The sequence below is a fragment of the Ovis canadensis genome, chromosome 21 (genome assembly GCF_042477335.2).
Source record: "Ovis canadensis isolate MfBH-ARS-UI-01 breed Bighorn chromosome 21, ARS-UI_OviCan_v2, whole genome shotgun sequence".
NCBI classification, from domain to species: domain Eukaryota; kingdom Metazoa; phylum Chordata; class Mammalia; order Artiodactyla; family Bovidae; genus Ovis; species Ovis canadensis.
The window spans coordinates 60,306,540-60,317,915 of record NC_091265.1 but is presented as its reverse complement, the minus strand read 5'-3'; the positions used below and the strand labels follow the sequence as shown (position 1 = coordinate 60,317,915).

General features: G+C 53.1%; 1 protein-coding gene across 3 annotated transcripts; it reads right to left on the bottom strand.

Moving 5' to 3' along the window:
- Window positions 1-119: 119 nt before the first annotated feature.
- Window positions 120-9,027, bottom strand: TSGA10IP (testis specific 10 interacting protein). 3 transcript variants are annotated; one of them, XM_069566305.1, is made up of 8 exons: window positions 8,881-9,027; window positions 7,446-7,579; window positions 6,623-7,344; window positions 6,297-6,444; window positions 4,136-4,306; window positions 1,074-1,173; window positions 750-874; window positions 120-270 (listed from the first exon to the last, which is right to left on the bottom strand). In XM_069566305.1, exons 1-8 carry the CDS (start codon window positions 9,025-9,027, stop codon window positions 147-149), a joined length of 1,671 nt encoding a protein of 556 aa, XP_069422406.1. In that variant the 3' UTR covers window positions 120-146. The 3 variants fall into 3 exon arrangements, with proteins under 3 accessions (XP_069422406.1, XP_069422405.1, XP_069422407.1); XM_069566304.1 differs by lacking the exons at window positions 6,623-7,344; window positions 7,446-7,579 and having other exon boundaries at window positions 750-958; window positions 6,297-6,400; XM_069566306.1 differs by lacking the exons at window positions 6,623-7,344; window positions 8,881-9,027 and having other exon boundaries at window positions 7,446-7,566.
- Between the last annotated feature and the right edge of the window lie 2,349 nt (window positions 9,028-11,376).

Sequence of the window (11,376 nt, the reverse complement as noted above, 5' to 3'; positions counted from 1 at the left end):
GCAACAGCCAGGGTTCCTGGGGGATGTGAGCACAAGCCAAGCGTGCTGCATACCCACCTGCCGCGGCCTGCTCCCAACCCACAGCCACTTCCCACCACCGCCAGAAATCCCACACCGTGTTTTCCACAAAGCATTTAATTTTTCTCTCAGGGACTCAACTCTTGGTCTGGATTTGGGGCGAAGTGCTGGTCAGCCTGGCTGCCAGTGTGTTCCATCTTTGGGGGGCTCTGAGAAGAGGGCTCCATTCTCGCCCCCACTGACCTGTGGCCCCTTAAAGATGAAGACACAAGTAGAGACCACTGGGCTCTGCAACTCCCCACCCCCATAACCAAGGAGACCTGGGCTGTAGGAGGGGCAAGGCCTTCATCACCAATGTCAGTGGTTTCAAATGTGGCTCTTACACTCTGAGACCCTGAGTGGGAGACTACCCCCGCCCCCCAAGCCTGATAACCTCTGCTCTGCACCAGGTTGTTCTGAAGTGTAAGCGTTCTGTGGGGAAATAACCTTGGCCCTGCCTTCCTCAGGTGACATGGAGGACAGGGCCCGGGGACGGCCCTGCTGACTGCGAAAGCTAGACTGAGTCCTCCCGGCCAGGGAGTGGACAGGGCAGGATGGAAGTCTAAATTCAGGGTGGACCCATGTGGCTGCGGGGGAGGCCCCTTAGCCTTTCCCCGGGGCAGGCGGCAGCTGAGACCCCGCGGGGCAGGGTACTGGTGGCCGTGCCCTATCTCCCCACAGCTGGGCCTCACCTGTGCTTCCTGGGGGCGCCCTCCGTGTCCCCTTTGCCCGCCTCGGCCAGCAGCTGCTCCTCATCCAGTCCCAGCGCCGACAGCACCTGGGAGAAGCGCCGGGTCACGTTGAGCCGGGCGTTGGCCTGAGGAGAAAGCAGAGGGATCCCCTCTCTCACCTGGGCTGCCTCGAGGACACCGTGAGACTCTGATTCCAGGGGGTCCCAGGGCTTTTCAAGGGTCCAAACTGAGGGGGCCCCTCCCGCCTCATCTCCCTACCCTCTCGGCCGGTGAGAAGCTCTGCTCTCCAGGGAGCCCACACGCTTGCCCACGTGCCAGCCTCACCTGCATGGCCTGCTGGAACAGGTAGGGCCGGGCCTGCACCCGGTGCTGGATGCCTTGCAGCTCTGCCTGGTACTCAACAAAGCGCTGTCGCTCCTGGCGCCTGAGGGGAGACGGGCCTCTGGGCAGCTGACCATCGACTCACACCATCCCCACTCATGAGCCCTCACTAAGGACTTCCTGTTTGTCCTCCAGCCCTTAGCTTTACAAAGTCATTCATTTCTGTCTTCAGCTGGGATTCCCCCTGACGTGAATGGAGTGAGAATCATCTGCCGCCATTTTGTCCATGACATGCCTGAGGCTCAGGAGGGTCGAGGGACTTGAGGTTGCACAGTCGGGAAGTGAGGGACTGGGCACGGAGCCTGGGTCTGCAGACAACGCCAGGCTCGCCTATCCTCCCAGCCATCCCCGAGGAAGAGGGCCCAGCACTGGCTTCTGAGCGACTGGACGTCTGCGTGCACAGCCCTGCCTTCCCAGTGTCCACCCCTGCACCCTCTCTGCCTGTGAGAAGCTGTGACTGTTGGCTGTGGCTTTGGGCAAGATCACGCTCTGGACCCTGGGTTCAGTTTTCTTCTCTGTACTATAGCCAGTATGGGACAAGCTTGCCAGCATTCTCTGTGCTTCTCGTAAGCCAATAGTTTAGAAAATGGGACAGTGGAACTAAAGGAATGTATTGCAAATGAAGAATTGATGCTTTTGAACTGTGGTGCTAGGGAAGACTCTTGAGAGTCCCTTGGACAGCAAAGAGATCAAACCAGTCAATCTGAAAGGAAGTGAACCCTGAATATTCACTGGAAGGACTGATGCTGAAGCTGAAGCTCCAATACTTTGGCCACCTGATGCGAACTGGAAAAGACTCTGATGTTGGGGAAGATTGAGGGCAGGAGGGGGAGGGAACAACAGAGGATGAGATGATTGGATGGCATCACCCTCTCAATGGATATGAGTTTGAGCAAACTCTGGAAGATAGTGAAGGACAAAGGAGCCTGGCGTGCTGCAGTCCATGAGGTGCAAAGAGTCGGACACAACTTAGTGACTGAAAACAACAACAAACTGCAAGGGAAAGAACACATCCCAGAAAGATCCAGATCCCACTGGAGAAGCACGATCCCACTTACAAAAACCCACTTGGTGCACTTGTCAGAAATCTGTCGCTCTACGAGCTGCAAGTCCTGGCCGTGAGAAGGGTCCTCTGACCACATCACACGTGGGACCAGGCATCCTTCTGCCAAGCACACGAGAGAGGCTGAGGGTTGTGGCGGCAGTACTCAGAGACAGGACAGGAGGGGAGAGGCACACAAGACTCTGAGCCTCTGGTGGGAACCTTCAGTAAATGTGTAGGGCCCCATGGGAAAGCATACCGGCTTGCTGGGCCAGGACCCTTGGCTATGCGCCAGGTAAAGAAACTTCCTCCATTCAAGAAAAAGATGGACTTGAAAACCATGACCGGGAACAGAAGTCACTGTGAAGAAGAGTCTTCATCATTTAAGGGGGGATTTTACAGCAGTTTCAAGGAGCAGGGGTGGGGGAAGGCTGAGCTATATCTCTGTCTTGCCCATGATGTCACGTGCGTTTTTCCTGTGCGGTTCTTGGGGCTATTTCTGTTAGAATTGAGAGGAAGCCCATGTCTGGGAGCTCTAAGTGAGAAAGGAAGTCGTGTCAGTGGGTTTTCGCCCTGTCTATTATCTCAGAATAAAAGGAAGTTTCGGAGCCTCCCCACCACAGGGCAGTGCCTTTTGTGCCCTCCCTCCTAGGAAGAGCAGAATCTTGCATGCAGCCTAGAGCTAAGGCCAAGACACCGAGACACCCCCCAGGGGAAATATCTGCTCCCAAGTAGAAAATGAAGGGATTGTGTTTGGAAGACTCCTCTCACTGACACCTGCCACTGGAGTCGGAGCCTTCCGCTTCCTACCTTGTGAGAAAAAAAAAAAAGTGAACTTGAAGTCCAGCAGGGAGAAGGCATCTCTTGGTTCACTGATCAAGGATCCCTCATTGGCAAAGTTGGGGGTGATATGGCTGAACCTCAAAGAGTAGGTGATCAGAGCCCCACTGGATCCTCAGTGGCCCCATCTCAGGGCAGGAACCCCCTGGTCTCTCAGCAGTACCCCACTCCCCTTGACCTAGTGCTTCTCCCCAGATGGAAGGGCTGCCTTGGTGCCAGCTGCACCCTAGAGGTGCTCAGTGTCAGTGGCATCAGTGATCATATTTCTTTGAGTTATCTGGTTCACCAGCTTGGGCTTTGCAGGGAAGATCCTGGTATGCTGTATCTGGAGACTGGGCATTTGAGCCCTTCATGGCGGCCGAATGGCTGCCTGGGTTGGAATCCCAGCACTGCTGCTCACCTGTGACTTTTGACAAATTATTTAAGCTCTTGGAGCTTCCTTCATCTGTAAAATTATGGGAGTGGTGATAATACATATTCTTATGAATCTAAAAAAGATTTGCTTTTAAATCTTAATTTGCTTTTTTATGATCAAAACATAGGAAGAAAATGAAACGGATGACTCTGCCCCTAACCACAAACAACGGCTGTCTCCAGGAATCAGACCATAGGCACTGTTCACATTCTCCACAAACTATCTCTGTAATACAAGAATTTTTATAGTATGCACACCTGGCATCTGAAATCAGAAAACAAGATTTGAAAGTGTGATGATGCATGTAGAATAATTCAAACTTGAGCCTTTGACAGCTGTTGGGATGGCTATTATTAACCAGGTGACCTTGGGAATTCCCTGGCTGTCCAGTGGTTAGGGCTCCACACTTCCACTGCAGGGACCTGCATTCACTCCCTGGCCAGGGAACTAAGATCCCACATACCACAAGGTGAAGCCAAAAAATAACTAAATAACAGGGTGACCTTGTCCCAGCCCCTTTTCCTCCTGGGCCTCAGTGTCTTCATCTGTAAAGTGGCCCAACCTGCCTACCTGGCAGGGAGGATGGTCCTGGGGGCTCAGCCCACGTAGGTGGGGTGAGGGTGAGGTCTCCTTGGTCGTTCTGTCTGACACTTAGCACCACCTCCCTGTGCTCTCCCCTCCAGGACCCCACAGCCCTGGGCTTCCTACCTCAGCTCCTCCAGCTTGCGCTGGGCAGCCCCCGGCCCCCGGCTCCCTCTGGGCACATAGGCTGCCAGGCAGCGCGCCACCTGATGCTGTACTCGCTGCTCCCGGGCCTGCCGCACCTCGGCCTGCTGCTGCTCCTCCCGCTGCTGCCGCTCCCAGGCCCGCAGCAGATTTCTTGGGTAGAGAGGAGGGGAAAAGCGGAGGAGTGGGAGAAGTTTGCAGGGAACAGAAGCCTCATGGAGTCCCAGGGGTAGGTAGGGGCCTACGGGGACCTAGAAGGAGAGATTTTCACAGTCCAGAGAGCCAAGGGCCTAGGGAATGGGATTTGTCATGGAAGTCGAATTGGATAGAGGCTGTCTGGGAGCTCAGCCCTTGGGCCCAGCTCAGGCTTTCTCAGCTCTTCCTGGAAGCCTTCTGCCTACTCCAGCCAGTGGTGTGCCCCAACTCTGACCATCTTCAGCCTTGTGGAGCTCGGCACACACACCCGTGACCTCACCTTCCCCTTGCAAAGCAGCTTTCCTTGACAGAAGGGCCCAGATCTTTCTTTCTCTCACCCTCATATCTAGTAGGAGCTAGAGTAATGCCTGTTGGTTTGAGGGACAGACAGATGAATGAATGGGAAAGAGAAAGAAATGGTGACAGGATCCGTGGGTGTAATGGATGAATGGTGTGGATGGTTGAATAGACAGAACCTAGTCCACCTGAAACATCCTTCCCCCAGGTCTGATGATCAGTTCCTCTTGCCAATCAGGTCTTTGGTCAAAGTTCAGAGAAAGTGAGACTTCAGCACCCTATCTACCTCCCAGAGATTTTCCATCTCTAACTCTACATTTTATTTATTTCTTTATCGATTATCCTTCTTTCCAATAGAATGTAAGCCTCATGAGAGCAGGATTCCTTGTCTGTCCTCTTCACCGCCAGTGTATCCCCAGCACATAGAACAGTTCCTAATACAGACGGAAACTCAATATGGGTGAGTTCATGCATAATTGTTGTCATTCTCTCCCTGAGTTGTATCTGACTGTTTGTGACCCCTTGGACTGCAGCACACCAGGCTCTTCTGTCCTTCACTGTCTTCGGATTTTTCGCAAAGTCCTGTCCATTGAGAAGTGACACTACCATCTAACCATCTCATCTTCTGCTGCCCACTTCTCCTTTTGCCTTCAATCTTTCCGAGCGTGAGGGTCCTTTCCAATGAATTGGTTCTTTGCATCAAGTGGCCAGAATATTGGAGTTTCAGATTCAACATCAGTCCTTCCAGTAAGGACATGAATCATGGTCAGATAGAAAGATGGACAGGTAGATAAACAGAGGGGTAAATGCAAGCATACACTCAGCACAGGTTTATTGAACACCAACTCTGTGCGGACCCTTTTAGGGCACCAGATGGAGGCTGTTATCAAAAAGATCCGGCAACTTCCCTGGAGGAGCCTTCACATTGTGCAAAGGGATAGACAGAAAGCCCAGCACCTTCCCAAGGGATCTGGGCTTTGTCCTTGGGGCACTGGGGAGCATAGGAGGATCTCGAGCAGAGATGACAGGGGGAGACTCAAAGGGTGCTATCAGAATGCTGAATGGATCTCACCCCACACTTCTAACTGGTCACCAAGACCCACTAAGCCGGCCTCCAAGTATCCTTTCAGATAAATCCTTCTCTCTTCACTCACATGACCACCTGGCTCAAGCCTTTTCCTAGATATTGCCAGCAGCCCCCACCCCATTCTTCCCTCCTGCTCCCGCTGTCTCTTGTTCAAGCCCCAGGGATAGTAATGATCTAACTCTTCTGCCATTGTCCCTGTTTTCCCCATCTGTCTCCTTTTCCAGCTGACTTTGAGCTTCTTAGGGATGAAACCAAGTCTTCTTAACTTTATATCCTGAGTACCCATGAGCAGGTACCCAGTGTATGCTGCATTAATCACTTAGCTAATAGACTAATGAATGGGTAGAAGTGAGCGAAAAGTGGCTTGTGTCAATAAACAGTTGGCCAAGGGGATGGATGGATGAATGGATGGATGGATGGACGGATGACTGGATGATCAGAAAGACTAGTGAATGGATAAATGAAGGGATGAATGAGACGATGAATGGATGAGTGTCTCTTGGAGATCTAGCTCCTTCTCTAGTCCCTGTGTTTCGCTCCCACCCTCCTTCTTCTCCACCTCACCTGGTGGCCTCCTGTCGTTTGTGGAAGGTGCGGTTAGGGAAGTTTGCAAACAGAAAAGTCTCATCATCTCCCAAGGAGTGGGCCTTCCTGCTCCAGTTGGAGGCCTGAACAGCAGCCCGCAAAGACTTCCAGGGCTGTTTCCCGGGGCCTGTTTGCAGAGGGACAAGTCAGGGGCTATTGATCCTCCTGTCCCCTTGGGCAATCCCTCCCCGCATCTGAAGCCCAGCGCCACCGTGTCTGAATGCCTGGCCCAGGTCACTGGCTCTGGCCCCTCTCCACACTGTGTGACTTTGTGGGGAACCTGGGCTTTGAACCCCAGGACTCACCACAGTCCAACTCCTGCTGCAGCTGTCTCTGCAGCTTCTCCAGGTCCCACGGCCCCTCCAGCTCCTTGGCCCTTGGCTTCCTCCTCTGTGGTCCTCGGAGGCTGGTGGAGCTGGAAACGCTCTCCAGGCACCGCACTTCACTCTCGTCCCAGGCCTCCTCACCAGAATTCCGCCCCTTTCTTCGAGAACTGGTCCTCCTTCTCCGGGAGGCCTGGTGTTCCCTGTCCTCGGCCTCCTCTGTGGCCTCTGAAAATTGCTTCTCCTCCAAGATCAACCCCTTCCTGGGGAGCTGGGGCAGTTCTCCCGGAATCAGACCCCTCTCGGCCTCCTCGTCTCCCAGACCTTCCAACTCAGACTCCTCGGGCTCCGACCCAGACCCCAAGGACTTCCTGGGTGACTGCAGGCCTCCCTCCCCGGGTAGCTCCAGCTCCTGGCTCGTCCCCCTGCCCGGAGGGATGGCGGTGCAGCTGCAGGCCCTGAGCTGCTGTCTCCTCTCCAGGTTCGGCCCCTCTGCCTTCCAGCAGAAGCCGTGGGCCTCCAGGAGGGTGGGCGTGGACCTGCGCCGGGACCTGTGGTGATGGACCGCTGGGGGCAAAGGCAGGGCCTGGGGGCCAGGGGCCGAGATGGAGCTCGGCTGATGCAAGGCCCGGCCATCTGCGGTGAAGCTCTCCCAGGCCCACTGGAAGGGGAAGGAGGGTTTCCGAGGAGGAGAGGGGACGAGACTGAGGAGGGAGAGGGCAGGGGGCAGGGGTCAGGGCCTGGACGCCGGCCCCCAGCGGGGCCTGGCCCCCTGCATCCCTCCCGTCCCTCCACAGCTACTTACTCCTCAGCTTCCGCAGAGCTTTGCCCTTTCTTGTTCCGGCCTCTGAGCCTCCGGTTCTTCTTTGGTGTCTGCCCCGCGCTCTGAGACCTCTGCTTCTGGGCATGGATAACACCATCACCGCTTCCAAGACTCCTCTGGGCGAAGGTAGGAGAGGAGGCCTAGCTCTGAGCCACTCACCCAGCGGACAGTACTGTGCACCCCGCCTGGCCCTCTGGGCCCTTGTTACCCCTGGAACTGACAGATCACGACCTGAATTATTATTAAAATAGCAACAGTGGCAGTCTAGTGGTTAAGAACCCGCTTGCCAGTGCAGGGAACCCGGGTCTGATCCCTGATCTGGGAACATCCCACATGCTGCAGAGCCACTGTACCTGTGGACCACAACTAAGGAGCCTGCGCTCTAGAGCCGTGAACCACAACTACTGAACCTGCACGGCGCAACTACGACGCTTGAACACCTGGAGCCTGTGCTGCGCAGCAAGAGAAGCCACTGCAATAAGAAGCCCGAGCGCCACAAGGAAGAGCAGCCCCCGCTCACTGTAACTAGAGAAAGTCCACCTGCAGCAACAAAGACCCAGAGCAGCCAAAAATAAGTAAATAAATCTTAAAAAGCAATGGTGCTATTCACCGAGCATCTGCTGCATGCCCAGGACTTTCTTGCACTAACTCACTTAACCTTCCTTCCCAAGGACTCTATGGGGCTTCCCAGGGGGCTCTAGTCATCAAGAATCTACCTGCCAATGCAGGAAACGCAAAAGGTGTGAGTTCAATCCCTGGGTCGGGAGGATGCCCTGGAGAAGGAAATGGCAACCTGCTCCAGTATGATTGCCTGGAAAATTCCATGGACAGAGGAACCTGGCAGGCTACACTCCATGGGGCCTCAGAGAGTCGGACTTGACTGAGCTATTGAACTCACACACTCACATACACACACACACACACACACACACACAAGGATCCTATGAGGTCCTTGCTTACTCTCACCCACATCATGCAGATGAGAACACTGAGGCTCAGCGAGGTGAAGTCCCTTGACTAAAGTCACACAGCCAGGAAGCAGAGCCAGGACCTAATGTGTGGACTGTCCTAGAGCCCAGATTTGCCCCCTTTGCCCTGGGCTGCCTCTGGGCCCTGGACAGGTCTTCTCAGTGCCCCACAGGGCCCTGGCCTTGCAAAGCCAAGGAGGGAAAAACTCATCATTTTTCCTGAAACCCAAATCCTCCCAATTTGCCAAAACTGCCCCATCAGAAGCCTGGGAGTCATAACTGGGCACCATCCTCCACTTCACCCCACGTCCCTGCCCGTCTCGGACCTCCCTGACTCTCTTCTGGGCCTCAGCTCCAATCTTGTGGCCTCCCTCAACCTTGACCTCCCACCCCAGAGAGCCAGCCTGCCTCTGGGCGGTTGGCGGTCCCCCCGCGGGGCCCCCTCTCACCTGCTCAGCATAGTGGGTGCTTGAGAGAAGCTTGAGCAGACCTGGGGTGGCCCCTGGAGCCTGCTGCCGTGTGTCTTGCCCAGGTCTCCCGGAAGAAGTCCTGACCAACTGTTGGTGGGCTTTTAGCATATTGGTGTCTTGCCCCATCCCCCACCCCCATCTGCCAACCTTGGAACTGCCCGGCCCACCATCTCTATGGCAACCAGTCCTCAGCCTGTCTCAAGGGCTCTGGCAAAAGCAGACCAGGAAGGCTCTATGTAAGGCCAGCTTCCTTCCAGAGGGGAGAGTTCGGCAGGACGCTGAGGAAGAGTCCAGGCCCGGGAGTCCAGAGATCCAGGCCAAGTCCGGACTTCCTATGGACTCGGTATAATCCTCCTACTCTTGCTCAGCCTGTGTTTCTCCATCTCTCAAAGGAATCTCTGGACCATCCATCCCAAAGGGTCTTCACACCCTGTGAAGACAGCAGATAATACCTGCTGCGTCCCTCTCCCTCTATCTGCCTCCTGGTTTAAAAAAAAAAAAAAGATATCTCATTATAATTAAAAATAAAAAAATCTTTTGGCCATGCCACATGTGGGATCATAATTCCTCCACCAAGAATTGACTTCCCTGGTGGCTCAGATGGTAAAGAATCCGCCTGCAGTGCAGGAGACCTGGGTTCAATCCCTGAGTCGGAAAGATCTGGAGAAGGGAATGGCTACTCACTCCAGCATTCTTGCCTGGGAAATCCCATGGACAGAGGAGCCTGGAGGGCTACAGTCTATGGAGCCGCAAAGAGTCAGACACAACCGAGTGACTAACACGTTCACTTTCTTCAAGGATCGAATCTGTACCCCCCGCACTGGGAGGACGGAGCCCTAACCACTGGGCAGACAGGGACGTCCCCTCATTGTAAGTTTAACTGAGTTGTGCTGATTACCTCTTCAACCCGCTCTGCATTACTTTTTTGCCTCTGGGCCCTTCCTGTGAGCTGCTTGTTTCTGTTCACAGCTGCGTATTATGCTTCTGGGCTTTTCTTTATTAACTTGTGCAGGAGTTCTGTATTCACTAGATTGCAACCACCTGTCTGTCAATATTATCTCTGAGGGCCTTTGTGGAGCAGAAATCCTTAATTTTTTTCATTTTTTTAAATTGAAGTATAGTTGAATTACAATGTGTTAATTACTGCTGTACAGCTAAGTGACTCAGTTATACATGTGTAACTCTATCATCTTTCGTATTCTTTTCCATTATGGTTTACCACAGGACACTGAATATAGTTCCCTGTGCTACATAGTAGGAGCTTGTTGCTTATCCATTCTATACATACCAGTTTGCATCTGCTAATCCTAAACTCCCAATCCAACCCTCTCCCACCCTCCTCCCCCTTGGCAACCAGCAGTCTATTCTCTGCATCCCTGATTCGGAGAAATCCTGAATTTTGATGTAGTCAGATCCATAAAGGTTTTGCATGAGGGTCTGCCTTTTGAATGTCTTAAGTCCTTACCCTACTCCGAGGTGGGGCCTTCTTCTCCTACATTTTATTCTAGTAGATCATAATTTAGCTTCCAGGTTCAGATTGAAATGCTCTATACTTTTCCTTTTCTGATACTGTCCTTATCTGGTTTGGGAGTTGTGTGAGGAAGTGGGCAGCCTCTTCTCATTCTGTTTTCTGGAACAACTAGTATAAGATAAGGACCATCTGTTCCCCTTCCACTGGGACACTTTTGCACTGGAGTCTTAGATTATAATTTTCTTTACTGGCTATTGATCTATTTTTTCTGAAAAGGCCTTTATGTTAAGTTTTTATTTTCACTGACATACAATCATTTGTAATATTCTTTGATATTTTGACATTTTAAACTTCAGTGGGGGCTCAGAGGTCGGATCATGTAGGGCCCAGTGGCTGTGGGAAGGTCTTGGGATTTGCCCTAAACATGATGGAGAGGGTGAAAGGATATTGTTATAGAAGAACCCATTTTGCCAACACAAAACTCCCAGTCTGCTTCAAGATTATGAAGGGTTGGAAGGTGGATTCTAAAAAGGGAATTTTATAATGAGACTGGGGCTGGGGCTGGGGGCTGCTTTCAAATCCTAAATCTGGGGAATCTGAGACGGGCTCCCTGAGATCCTGGCAGGCCCGTGGGTCAAGTGTACAGGAGACTTCCAGAAAGACTTCAGAGCCATGGTCAGAATGGCCAGCACTCAGGAAACATGGCACAGGAAGTCAAGACTTCATCTGGGGCAGAGACAGATTTCCTTATGGATTTCCCAGGGACATTGGGAGACAAAAATGCATCTCGTTTGGTCAGGGAGAAGAGGCAATGGGCTTCTCTGATACCGCTAGCGGTAAAGAATCCACCTCCCAATGCAGGAGATGCAAAAGACACAGGTTCGATCCCTGGGTCAGGAAGATCCCCTGGACTAGAAAAGAAATGGCAACCCACTCCAGTATTCTTGCCTGGAATATTCCATGGCCAGAGGAGGCTGGCGGGCTGCAGTTCATGGGGTCGCAAA